This window comes from Pelophylax lessonae (assembly GCF_965119305.1).
Source record: "Pelophylax lessonae genome assembly, chromosome: 5".
Lineage (NCBI taxonomy): Eukaryota > Metazoa > Chordata > Amphibia > Anura > Ranidae > Pelophylax > Pelophylax lessonae.
This window is the reverse complement of record NC_138772.1, coordinates 528,921,388-528,935,919: the sequence shown is the minus strand read 5'-3', so window position 1 is coordinate 528,935,919 and position 14,532 is coordinate 528,921,388. Positions and strand designations below refer to the sequence as shown.

The window sequence follows — 14,532 nt, the reverse complement described above, 5'->3', positions numbered from 1 at the left end:
GAACTTCTGTACTGGGCCCTGGCCCTATCAGTTTAAAAGGTGGGCCCGGTGTTCTATCAGAATATCGCTACCTATCAGATTCTGTAACCAGGAGTGACGTTCAGACGAGACGACCTTACTGCGCATGCGCCATGCCTTCCAACATGGCCGCTATGCGTTCCAATAGGGTTCCTAATCTGACAGAACATGAAGCAGTGGGACCCACGCAAGTCTTGGATTTTACATTAATTTTAGCAGTAAACTCATTTTATATACGGACTATTTCACCGCGACCACATGCAGGTTTCTCGCTAAATTTACTATTTTACAAAAATAATAGAAATGTAATACTGTTATTCAGTATATAAAGTGAGATAACTGCTAAAATGAATGTAAAATTCAAGACTTGCGTGGGTGTTAGAAGATGTCCAAAGCTGCTTCTTGTTCTGTCACATTAGGAAACCTATTGGAACGCGTAGCGGCCATGTTGGAACGCATGGCGCATGCGCAGTAAGTTGCTCTCGTACAAATGTCACTTCCTGTTGCAGAATCTGATAGGTAGCGGTATACTGATAGAACACCGGCACCTGATGAGTAGGAGGGCTCGCTGTACTGTCCAACTGCAGACACCAATGCTCTTCTGCCGCCCCCCCCCCCCCCCCCCAGCCAGCTTCTCCTCATCTTTCTCTCTCCGTTCCATCTGCTGTCTGGCCCCCTTTTGCTTGCAACGCTGCTGGCTTCCCTCCTCTCCTTTCCCGCCAGCAGCTGCTGCAGGCACACAGATGGAAGTTTCAGGAGGGAGAGCAGGGGAAAGGACCAGTAAATATGTGATCAATCAGGGACAGTTGGGAGCTATGATATAAGGATAAGTCAGTATAAATCAAACAATGTCAGTCACAGCCCGCTGGTACTTCAGGGAGGAAAAAAATCTCCTTCTGGGACCCTGAGGACTTCTAACCTTCCAGCAGGTGAAATGCCAATCATAATCTATCCAACCAGAGTAAGCACCGTCAGGTGGACTTTAAATCTTTCAGTCACACAAGAAAGAATTAAAATGAGTCCAAACTTTATAACTTACTTCCTGTGAACTCTTGTCCTCCTAAGAAGAATGAGAACATTTTCTTCTGCTTGTTAGATGCGACCCCTCTGCAGATTCCCTCTCCACCCAACCGTGACGTGCTGCTCCAGTCGTTCTTATTACACAACAGGACAGTTGGAGACCTTAGCAATCCACAAACAATTGTACCTACATCATAAACCAGGGAGAACCGAATTAAAATGATGGATAAAACACATGGTGGAGCAGAACTTTGGCCTTCCACAAAAAAGGACATTTTCAAGGACACAACATTTAATAATGGATGCATCTGCACTTCTAGTTTCCTCATGGTCGTCCTGCAAAATCCCACAAATATCTATTGATATACTGTACTTCACCTAATTCAGCCTCCTGTGATGGTGTGGCAACAATGCTGCACTGCTCCTGAATTCAGAGAAGAGTTGCCACTTGTAGGCTGTGTCTGCTTGTACTTCAATAGGAGTAGAAGATGTTGCATGGGGCATGGTTATCACACTGTCACAGATTCATAAGTACAATTAGAAGAAGGCAACCGCACACCAACTTGAGAGTGATAGTAAATGATAAAAACCTTTTATTGAAAATCCATAAAATCCAAAACGACAAACTAGGGATAGGAGGGCAAAAAACAGTTGACGCGTTTCACGAAACTATGTTCGCTTAGTCATATGACTAAGTTATGTCTAAGCGAACATAGTTTCGTGAAACGCGTCAACTGTTTTTTGCCCTCCTGTCCCTGGTTTGTCGTTTTGGATTTTATGGATTTTTAATAAAAGGTTTTTATCATTTACTATCACTCTCAAGTTGGTGTGCGGTTGCCTTCTTCAGCTGTCGGGACTACGGACCTAACCTGCACCCTTCTGATTGTGAGGACATTTCAACACCAGAGTGGTCTCTGTGCTCTCATATCTATTTCACAGATTCATAAGCCTGTGGCTCCTCAATCAGCACCTGACCAAACCTAGTCCTACCCATTGCTATCTGGATTGACAGCACTGCCTCTGCTGCTGAAACTCTCCTACTGTGAGCTGCAGTGCCTGGTAGAGGGAGCGTGTGAGACAGAAAAGAAGGAGGGTTTGCATCAATCAGGGGAGGTAAAGGAAGTTTTGTGCCTGCTCTACGAGGCTTGTGGATCACATAGTAAGTAACTAGAATAGGCACTTGTTTAAATTGTCATAGTTAGTTTGTTGCTTTGCATGGCTTGGGTCATAAGTTTGATGGATAAAAACATGATGGAGCAGAACGTTGGCCTTCCACAAAAAGGACATTTTCAAGGACACAACATTTAATTATGGATGCATCTGCACTTATAGTTTCCTCATGGTCGTCCTGCAAAATCCCACAAATATCTATTGATATACTGTACTTCACCTAATTCAGCCTCCTGTGATGGTGTGGCAACAATGCTGCACTGCTCCTGAATTCAGAGAAGAGTTGCCACTTATAGGCTGTGTCTGCTTGTACTTCAATAGGAGTAGAAGATGTTGCACGGGGCATGGTTTTCACACTTTCACAGATTCATAAGTCTGTAGCTTGTCAATCAGCACCTGACCAAACCTAGTCCTACCCATTGCTATCTGGATTGACAGCACTGCCTCTGCTGCTGAAACTCTCCTACTGTGAGCTGCAGTGCCTGGTAGAGGGAGCGTGTGAGACAGAAAAGAAGGTGGGTGTGGATCAATCAGGGGAGGTAAAGGAAGTTTTGTGCCTGCTCTACGAGGCTTGTGGATCACATAGTAACTAGAATAGGCACTTTTTTAAACTGTCATAGTTAGTTTGTTGCTTTGCATGGCTTAGATCATGAGTTTGATATCTCCAGTACTAATGGCAAGCTTACCAAAACTTACCCCCCATCCTTTCCCTTGAATAATTATACAAATTATACTGTGATGCTACTTTAGGGGTTCAGACAACACCAAATCACATGGTCTGCTGAGTGCACATGTCCTAACGATGCAAAGTAAAACAGGTTCATTTTAATGTCGCCTCTCCCCAAGTTGAACCGAAGTGTCTGAAATCTGTAATTTATGGACCAGTTAGATTTGTAAGGGTATAGACACTAGTAGTCAATATGGTTTAAACACTAGAATCTACACAAAACAGTTATACAGTACGTGAACACTTGAGCCTAGAAAAAACAACTACATAGCACCTATACATGTTGAATATATGTATTTGCCATTAGCCATAGGAAAAGGAATTTACTGAACAATAATGGACATTGTCTTTGCATTCTTCCCTATTATAATTCTCTGGTTTTAGAGATGGTGCTGTGGTATTACATTTATATCCATGTGAAAAAAATGTAGCCTGTATTGAGGACTTGAACTAATAACCATGGCAGTTAGAGCATAGCACTCCCTCACATGGCAGCACCACTTTAAGACAACTCCATGCTAATCAGGGCTGATCCTTCCTCTCTGTTACCTTTTATATTTTCTCCTATAATCCCTTTTCACACTGAACATGGAAAGCGCTTGTAAGCGCTCTTTATAATTCAGGTCTTCCAATCCCCTAATTCGTTTTGTTCCCCTTCTCTGGACTCTCTCCAGCTCCAACACATCCCTTCTGTTGCAGAAGACCTAGCGCAAAATTGGCTTTCCAATTCATTGCAAAAATGTTCAGTTGGGTTGAGGTCAGGGCTCTTTGAAGGCCACTCAACTTCCTCCATATCAAACGTATCAAACCATTTATTTATGAAGCCGGCTTTATACACAGCGGGACAGTCATGATGGAACAGAAAAGAACCTTCCCCAAACTGTTACCACCAACAGTTGGCACCATAGAAGGACAAAGCATGGCCATGTTGGCCAGTGCCAAGCAATTTTTCCATTAATGTCATTGTATAAATGGAGCTTACATTTCTATACCATGGGTAGCTCAGATATTACGTGCAACATTAGTCTCAGGGCCCATTAAAATTGAGGTACCCATGATATAGAAGTGCAAGCTCCTCAAACTGTTGACAGAAGGTTGGATTTGCACAGATGTCTAAAATTTCTTTTTGTATGTTTCCAACCTCCTGGTAACAGTCTTGGGAGCTTGCCCTTCTGTACCATGGGTCCTGAGCCAAATGTAAGAAATCTTTAGGCTGCTCAGGGTAAAGAAGTGCAAGCTCCGAGTATACAATGACAATGATGAAAAAATTGCGGAGGCACTGGCAGGCATGGCTATGCTTAGTCCTTCTATGGTGCCAACTGTTGGTGGTAACAGTTTGGGGAAGGTTCTTTTCTGTTCCATCATGACTGTCCCCCTGTGTATAAAGTCGGCTTCATAAATAAATGGTTTGATACGTTTGATATGGAGGAAGTTGAGTGGCCTTCAAAGAGCCCTGACCTCAACCCAACTGAACATTTTTGCAATGAATTGGAAAGCCAATTTTGCGCTAGGTCTTCTGCAACAGAAGGGATGTGTTGGAGCTGGAGAGAGTCCAGAGAAGGGGAACAAAACGAATTAGGGGATTGGAAGACCTGAATTATAAAGAGCGCTTACAAGCGCTTGATTTATTCTCCCTGGAGAAGAGACTCCTGAGAGGGGACATGATAGCGATTTACAAATACCTTAGCGGTGATCTTAGCATAGAAAATTAACTATTCAGTGGCAAGAAATGTAAGAGGACACGAGGCCATACAATACGATCACCTACACAGGTTGAACTGGATGGACTATTGTCTTTATTCAACCTCAACCACTATGTAAAAGGGATCGACAGATATAGTTTTTTTCATTGCCGATACCGATACTGATATTTTGGTCATCGCATATCGGTATCGGCTGATATGGGCCGATATTTTCATACATTTAAAAATATATTTTCTTTTACATTTTTTTTACTTGACAGGTACCCTTGTGGAGGGATCTGGGGGTCTAAAAGACCCCAAACCCCTCCTCTGCACTTAAAAGCATTCAAAATGGCAAGTTTGGCTGTTTTGAATGCTGTCATTTTTTTAAATCTGGTGCCAGTACCCAGGAAGGGATGTCATGACATCTCTTCCGGGGTTTTTGCATGGAGACCCGATCAGAACCGAATGCGGCTTTGATCGGGTCTTCGGCGGCCGTGCAGGCTGGTTGCCCGGGTCTCCAGTCCCATCGGGGCGAGCCATGGAAGGCGGCGGAAGGGGGACGTCCCCTCCTGCTCCTTGTAATGAAAGCCGAGCGGCTTCTCAGCCGCATCAGTTGTCATTACAAGACAGCCGATTGTCGACTATGGACGCCGGTACTGGGGTAATGCCTCTAGCTGCAGGCATCACTTCGGTGCAGCACTTTCCAAAATATCAGTAATATCGGCCACCTTGGTGGCCGAATCTGATATATCGGGGAAAGTGCATATCGCCCCTTGATATATTGGCTTTGCCGATAATCGGTCGATCCCTAGAATGTAACTATGTAACAGTGGTACTGTCTGTCTGAATAGAATTGTCTGAAAAGAATTTGTGTGAACAGGTTTACATATCTTATGGAAAGCCTATCTAGAAGAATGCATGCTGTTATAGCCATAAGGGAGGAGGGGCAACTCCATACTAATTATTATTATACAGGATTTATATAGCGCCGACAGTTTGCGCAGCGCTTTACAATATGAGGGAAGACAATACAGTTACAGTACAATTCAATACAGGAGGATTTAGAGGGCCCTGCTCATTAGAGCTTAAAATCTAGAAGGGGGGTCAAGTGAAACAAAAGGCAATAGCTGTGGGGGATGGGCTGATGGAGAAAATGGAGGTACAGTTGTCAGGTGTGGGTAGGATAGGCTTCTCTGAAGAGGAGGGTTTTCAGAGATCGTCTAAAAGCTAATAGAGTAGGAGATAATCGGACAGATAAGGGTAGGGAGTTCCATAGGATTGGAGAGGCTCTGGTAAAGTCCTGGAGGCGAGCATGGGAGGTGGTGATGAGGGAGCTAGAGAGCAGGAGATTTTGAGAGGAATGAAGAGAGCGATTCGTTTGGTGATGTCAATGGTTTTGGAATAGGATGGCCAACAAGCTCACATAGGTAGCCATGTGTTGACCAACCTTGGCCATACAATGCATCACATTTGTTATTATCTTCCTCTAAACTAAATTTTCATTCTCTGGGTGTTTACTGTGTATTTTGAACCTAAATACAGTTTAATTATTTCAGTATTTTTATCTTCTTCAAAAGCACTGTGGAATGCACATGTATCTTGCTAATGCACACATTTCTCATCAATAAATTTCCTGTGCTATACCATAAGGAGAGCAGATGATACTCTGTTATTCCTATAAATCCCAGTTCTCTATATAGGATCCAAGTTTTATATTAGCTTGTACATGTTTGGGGATATTCCATATTCAGCAGCACATTTTCATAATTGCATGTTTTAATTAAGCAATTTACACACATCATCTGCACCCATATGTGACACCACTGGATTTCCAGGAAAATATCAATACGGATATTGATCTAGAGCAACAAATTTCAGGCCACGTTTGAAGTCTTTGTAGACTGTTGTTTTTTAAAATTAATTCAAGTGTTGTATCATTTTATTGGGTAAATTTGCTGCACTAACATAAAAGTCTTTTTTTTTATAGCCCTTTACCCATTATTATTCCAATTCATTTATTTGTTTGCTTACAATAACAAGTGCTAAAATTTCCCAGATGTAAGAACGTATTGTCTGTGACATATTGGGAAAATAATAAGAGTTAGCACACACAGGCACTAGATGACAAAGTAGGGATGGGAGTAGTGTTTTCTGAACTTGATTTTGCTATTGGATTACAATTTTTGGCTTCTACCAAATTTCACTGAAAATTAGACTTTTTTAGAAAAATATGCTTTTTAAAAAAAAAAATGGCATGATAATTAGGAAGCTTTGTTGATAAACAAGGCCACACCAGTGACAACTGCCACTGTAATCTGTGAGGGTTCGTATTTATGCAGGTCATGGTATAATTAATAGTAGTTTGGTAACATTCATCTGGATTTGTTTTGTAATGTTGAAGACATTTCAAGGCTTCTCCAAACCACTTCTTCAGTTCCAATTGTGAGGGTTTTCATTTATCCTAGTTATGGTACAGCTAGTAGTAGATAATCACAATTGTTGATAAATGTAAAGTTATGCACTTTGGGGCTAAGAATATGCATGCATCATACATACTAAGGGGAGTAGAACTGGGGGAATCCATAGCGCAGAAGGATCTGGGTGTTCTGGTAGATCCTAAAGCCCCGTACACACGTACCGATGGTCGGCTTACAAATGTTCCTCTTTTCTCCCCGGGATGTTGGTGTCTGCTGAAAAGTGCAAAGACAGCACAAGGACAGCACAAGAATTTTGTCCGCCGACTGCAGAAGTGATGTCATGTAATGGTTAACTTTCCCTGTGTTTTCTATTTTCTGAGCATGCCCAGTCTTGCAAATCTGCGGTCTGTCGGCCGAATTGTGTACTGACAGGCGAACAATCGTCCGTTCTGGTGTCGGCATACAAATATTTTCATGTTTGCACGAAAGACTTTTGTCCGCGGATTGTGCGCAGACATCTGTCGGAGGCACCATACTAACACGCGTACAATCGGCAGATCCTTCGTCCACCGACGTTTGTATGCCGACGATCGGTACGTGTGTACGGGCCTTAAGCTTAATAATAGCATGCAAAGAAAGCAAAGATCTTTCTTATATTAACAGAGGCATGGACTCCAGAGAGAGTGATATAATTTTTCCCCTGTACAAATCATTAGTAAGACCTCATCTGGAATATGCAGTTCAGTTTTGGGCACCAGTTCTTAAAAAGGATATCAGGGAACTGGAGAAAATGCAGAGAAGGGCAACCAAACTGATAAGAGGCATGGAGGACCTCAGCTATGAAGAAATATAAGAGGAAGTGAATTTATTCTCTCTTGAGAAGAGGAGATTAAGGGGGGATATGATCACCATGTATAAATACATAAGGGGTCCATATAGTGAACTTGGTGTGGAGTTATTCATTTTAAGGTCATCACAGAGGACAAGGAGGCACTGTTTATGTCTAGAAGAAAAGAGATTTTGTCTCCAAATACGGAAAGGATTCTTCACTGTAAGAGCTGTGAAAATGTGGAATAGACTCCCTCCAGAGGTGGTTCTGACTAGCTCAATAGATTGCTTTAACCACTTAAGCCCCGGAAGATTTTACCCCCTTCCTGACCAGGGGGTATTTTGCGATTCGGCACTGCGCGGTCTTGCGACGCTGTATTCAAATGAATTTGGCGTCCTTTTTTTCCCACAAACAGAGCTTTCTTTTGGTGGTATTTGATCACCTGTGCGATTTTTTGATCACGCGCTATAAACAAAAAAAGAGCGTAAATTTTGCAAAAATAACAATATTTTTCACATTTTTTTATATGAAATTCCCCCCCAAAAAAATGTAAAAATCTAAATTTTTTAACATTTTCGGCCAATTTGTTTTATGCTACATATGTTTGGTAAAAAAAAAATCGCAAAAAGCGTATTTTGATTGGTTTGCGCAAAAGTTATCGCGTTTACTAACAAAGGGAAAGATTTTTGTCATTTTTGTTGTTTTTTTTTTTTAACGCGTAATGGCGGCGATCTGCGATTTTTTTTGCGGTACTGCGACATTGTGACGGACAGATCGGACCCTTGACTGACATTTTTGACACTTTTGGGGTTACCAGTGACATTTCTACAGTAATCAGTGCTATACATATGCACTGTTACTGTAAAAATACACTGGCAGTGAAGGGGTTGACTTTTTTTGAAAGGGAGGGGCTATGTGTGTCCCTAGGGGCGTGTTTTCTACTGTGATTGGCTGTGGCTTCAGATGTATGAAGAGTGATCAACGGTTCTACATAGTAGAACCGTATGATCATCCTTCATACACAGGGGAGAATGACAGGCAGCTTGTTTACACAAGCCGCCTGACTTTCTCCCTCTCCCCCGCCGATCGCAGAGTGACCGGCGGACATCGGGTCCGCCGGTCACACGCGCGGGGGGGTCCGTGACCACGCGGGAGCGTGCCTCCAGGGGCGCGCGCTCGCTCCCTAGACCCTCACAAGCTAGTGACGTAGCCCTACGTCACTTTGCCTGTGAGGGGCTGACTGCCGACGTAGATCGGCATTAGGCAGTCGGCAACTGGTTAAAAAAGGCCTGGATTCTTTTCTGGGTGTACTTAATATAAGTGGGTACTAATATTTATAGGTAAAGTTGATCCAGGGACTATCCCATTGCCTCTTGGGGGATCAGGAAGGAATTTTTTTCCCCTGCTGTAGTAAATTGGATCATGCTTTGCAGAGGTTTTTTCGCCTTCCTCTGGATCAACTGCGGGTATAGGATTGTGTATATGGGATTGTATGTTTGGGTTTTCTTTACCGTTTTTTTTTTTTATTGGTTGCGCCAGATGGACTTGTGTCTTTTTTCAACCTGACTAACTATGTAACAATCAACTGAGTTTTTCTGTAATGTTCAATAAAGTGATAATAGTGCAGCACAAAAACAGTCCGGATGAGGGCAAGCAAAGGGTCACAGTTCGGAGACCACTACTCTGGAACAATAACTAAATACACCAAATCACCAAATCAAAAAATCTTTTGTTGTTGCTTGCTAAAGCACATTAATAGTGTTTTTCCCCACACATAAAATGACAAATAAAAGTGATAATAGTGCAGCACAAAAACTAACAGTTCACAAAAAGTTCATAAATATGTCCATCATCACTGTGCTATCCCAATCACCAAAGCGTTCTTTAACCACTTGCCGACCAGTCACGTTGACTGTACTGCAGCAAAGTGGCTCGATTCCGTCCAGCAATGTAGACCTACGTCGCTGGACTCCTCCCCTTGTAGGCGGCACTCGCGCGCCGCCGGAGGCGCGCTCCCGCTGTTTTCAGTCACAGCGGGAGTCGGGCCAGGGGAGAAGCGGCGGCGATCGCCGCTGCTCTTCCCCGATCGTCGGGGAATCGAGTTTGGAGATCCGCCCGCTTGTGTAAACAGAACGGGCGGATCTCCTAAGTGACAAACAGTGACAGATTGCAGGGTTCAGCATAGCTGAACCTGCGATCTGTCCCTGTGTCACTCAGTCACCTCCCCCCACACACGTTAGTAAGCACCAGGCATACATTAACCCCTCCCTCTCCAATAAAATTAACCCCTTCCCTGCCAGTGTCATTTTTACAGTAACAGTGCATATATATAGCACTGATTACTGTAGTAATGTCACTGGTACCCCCAAAAGTGTCAAAAATGTCAGTCAAGGGTCCGATCTGTCTGCCGCAATGTCGCAGTCCCGCAAAAAAAATCGCAGATCGCCGCCATTACTCGTTAAAAAAAAAACACCAAAAATGACAGAAATCTTTTCCTTAGTTAGTAAACGCAATAACTTTTGCGCAAACCCATCAAAATACGCTTTTTGTGATTTTTTTTTACCAAACATAGGTAGCAGAAAACAAATTGGCCAAAAATTTAAAAAAATTTAGATTTTTACATTTTTTGGGGGGGAATTTCATATAAAAAAATGTTTAAAATATTGTTATTTTTTCAAAATAAACGCTATTTTTTTGTTTAAAGCGCAAAAAGTAAAAATCGCACAGGTGATCAAATACAACCAAAAGAAAGCTCTGTTTGTGGGAAAAAAAAGGACGTAAATTACATTTGGGTACGGCGTCGCACGACCGCACAATTGTCAGTTAAAGTTGCACAGCGCCGAATCGCAAAAAGTGGCCTGGACGTAAGACAGCAAAATCCTCCGGTGGTAAAGTGGTTAAAGGTCACTCTACTTCTTAAAAAACACCAAAACTGCATAACATCCTTTGCAAACTGGCTGCTCACCTCCTTGCAAGACCTCTCACATAAAATGAGTTCTAACAGCACTTAAGGATGAAAAAAGGGGGATCCGAGCACTTATGGGTCTTATTTAATCAAAAAAACAGCACTTAAGGATGCCTCAAACTGGGGCTCTGTACACCTCATGACTCGAGGTTCCTGGGCGGTTGGTGGTAAATGACACTCGATCTCACCTCGTACAGATTAGTGGCATACATAGTGGCAACACGTGTTGTGTTTTTTATGTGAGCGTTTTTATGCTACTTCTGTTTTTAATAAATACTGAGTATATACAGAGAGCACTATTTGTTCTCTGTTTTTATGCTTTCCATATGCCACTAATCTGTACGAGGATAGAGCGAGTGTTATTTACCACCAACCGCCCAGGAATCACGAGTCATCAGGTGTACAGAGCCTCAGTGGGAGGCATCCTTAAGCGCTGTTAGACCTCATTTTATCTGAGGGGTCTTGCAAGGAGGTGAGGGTCCAGGTTGCACAGGAGGTTATGCAGGTTTGGTGTTTTTTAAGTAGTAGAGTGTATTTAAAGAATACTTATGTGATTGGAAAAGCACAGTGTTGATGGACATTTTTTTATGAACTTTTTGTGAACTGTTTTTGTGCTGCACTGTTATCACTTTTATTGGTCATTTTATGGTGAAAAACACTATGAAAGTGCTTTAGCAAAGCAACAACAAAAGATTTTTTGATTTGGTTTATTTTTATTAGTTATCATTCTAGAGCAGTGGTCTCCAAACTGTGACCCTTTGCTTGCCCTTATCCGGCCCTTGGGACACTTTTCCCCTCAACTTACATTACCAATGGGGCATAATTCTTGCCACTGACACCAACAGTGGGGCACTATTCCTCTCACTAACAATAATGTGACACTATTCCTCCCACTGACACCAATGATGTGACACTATTCCTCACACTGACACCAATGATGGGGCCCTATTCCTCCCACTGACACCAATGATGGGGCCTTATTCCTCCCACTGACAACAATGATGGGGCCCTATTCCTCCCACTGACACCAATGATGGGGCCTTATTCCTCCCGCTGACACCAATGATGGGGCACTATTCCTCTCCTTGACACCAATGATGGGGCCTTATTCCTCCTGCTGACACCAATGATGGGGCACTATTCCTCCCTCTGACACCAATGATGGGGCCTTATTCCTCCCACTGACACCAATGATGGGGCACTATTCCTCCCGCTGACACCAATGATGGGGCACTATTCCTCCCACTGACACCAATGATGGGGCACTATTCCTCCCGCTGACACCAATGATGGGGCACTATTCCTCCCGCTGACACCAATGATGGGGCACTATTCCTCCCACTGACACCAATGATAGATCCCTATTCCTTTCACTGAACTAATAATGGGGCACTATTCCTCCCACTGACGGTAATGATGGGGCACTATTCTTCTCACAAACACCAGTGATGAGGACAATGATGGGACATTGTTCCCAATGCCAGGACATTTTCTACTCCTTAAGTCACAGTCTGGTCCCTCTAAAGCCTGAAGGACAGTACAGTAAAATGGCCCTTTGTTTAGAAAGTTTGGAGACCCTTGTTCTAGAGTGTACTGATTGCGCAGATTACATATATTGTTTTATGTTCTGTAATGTTGAAGACATTTCATAGCTTATCCAAGCTACTTTTTCATTTCCCACTGTGAGGTTTCTCATTTATCCAGGTCTTGATATATTTAGTAGTAGTTGGTCACATTCAACTGGACTTGCTCTGTAATGTTGAAGACATTTCAAGGCTCCTCCAAACCACTTCTTCAGTTCCAACTGTGAGGGTTCTCATTTATCCAGGTCAAGGTATAGCTAGTAGTAGATAATCCCATTCAACTGAACTTGTTCTGCAATGTAGAAGACATTTCATAGCTTATACAAGCCTCACATGCAGTTGGAACTTGGAGAAGCTTGAGGGGGGACATGATAGCAATTTTTAAATATCTCAATGGGGATCTCAGCTTAGAAAAAAAGCTGTTCAGTCGAAGGGATTGCATGAGGACTCGAGGGCATACAATGCGATTAGAGGAGAAGCGTTTTAACCTCAGGCAACGTGGGGGGTTCTTTACTGTTAGGGCTACAAGATTGTGGAATTCTCTACCACAAGAGGTGGTTTCTGCGGGAAGTATGGTGGCTTTCGAAAGACTCTTAGACATACATCTCAAGGATCAGAACATTCAGGGTTATGTGAGATGATTGCAGCCACACACACCTACACAGGTTGAACTGGATGGACTATTGTCTTTATTCAACCTCACCTATTATGTAACTATGTAACTATGAAATGTATTCAGAATTACAGAACAAATCTGGTTGAATGTGAACAACTACTACTAGCTATCCCATGTCCTGGATAAATAAGAATCCTCACATTTGGAGCTGACAAAGTGGCTTGAAGAAGCTGCGAAATATCTTCAATTTTACAGAACAAGTCCAATTGAATGTAACAAACTATTACGAGCTATGCCACTGTAATTCTTTCTAGGTGAACACAATGTGCAAATAGAAATAAGTTATTTTCCTAATGTAGGCCTTTATGTTGATATATATTGTTGCCATCTGACATCACGTAAGATCACTGCTCAATGTGTGTCTTGGTGGAATATACCGTTATCTCTGATGTAGCACCATCACATTAAGAGTTGGTCCACACTATGGCGACACGACGTCGGGGCGACTTAATGAAGTCGCCGTGCACCGCGACTTCGTCGCGGCTTGCACTGACTTCACATAATGGAAGTCAATGCAAGTCGCTCCGACTTCGGCCAAAAGTAGTGCAGGAACCTTTTTCTAAGTCGGAGCGATTTGAGTCGTTCCTATTAGAACGGTTACAATTGCACAGAATGGAGCACGACTTGTCAGGCGACCAAGTCGCCTGACAAGTTGGAACAGTGTGAACCGGCACTTACTGTCCATCTTGTCTCCTCAGGTCCACATTGTATCTGGATTTCCATTATTCCCCTGTGTACTGGCAATTTTTACAGTTTGGATGTAAGTACGTGTGTGCCATTAACTGTGTGGGACCTCCATTGGGCTGGAAATCACTGTGGTATGTACTGTTTCTACTGTGATCTCCACTAGCTTCTGGGTCCCATGCCGAGTGACTGCTCTGCTGTCTTGCAGCTTAGTGAACACAGGAGGTCACTGACTCAGAATGGGCCCCCTTCAGAAAATACATTGTCAACTACACCTGCCCTTTCTACCTCCATTCATAAAGCTGTACTATTGCTTCCTGCAATGAAAAGCACTCTACAAATGAAGGAAGTGGACCTGCCTGTCCTCCATCCATAGAGCACTGTTCATTAAGGAATCAATAATACAGCTTTTATGAATGGAGGAAGGGGTTGGGGTGGGAAGGGCGGTAAAAAAACTTTTGACAAGTGCTTGTGACAGGTCCAGCAGTTTAGATTATCCCCACAGCATTGGAAGATCGCAGCTGCAGGGGTATCCAGAGGGGCAGAAGATGGAAGATTTCAACAAAGCAGCCAGACAGCCAAAACAGAAGCCACCAGCACAAGGGACACTTCTCATTCTATGTAAGTACCATCCCTCGTGCTGATTTTTTATTTTTTTTAAATAAATTAATCTACGTTTTAATTATGGAAAATGGTTTACATGGAGAGCTACTTAAAGCGGAGTTCCGGCCACAAAATCTTTACTTTAGATTTTATGG

General features: G+C 42.9%; 1 protein-coding gene across 1 annotated transcript in view; it reads right to left on the bottom strand.

Moving 5' to 3' along the window:
* Positions 1–14,532, bottom strand: part of TG (thyroglobulin) — a gene marked incomplete at its 5' end in the record, with an annotated part of 481,401 nt that overhangs the window by 316,198 nt on the left and 150,671 nt on the right. Inside the window, one exon of the mRNA XM_082259019.1 lies at positions 1,058–1,225. Coding sequence (XP_082115145.1) covers positions 1,058–1,225 — 168 coding nt within the window. The remainder of the gene's footprint in view (positions 1–1,057; positions 1,226–14,532) is intronic.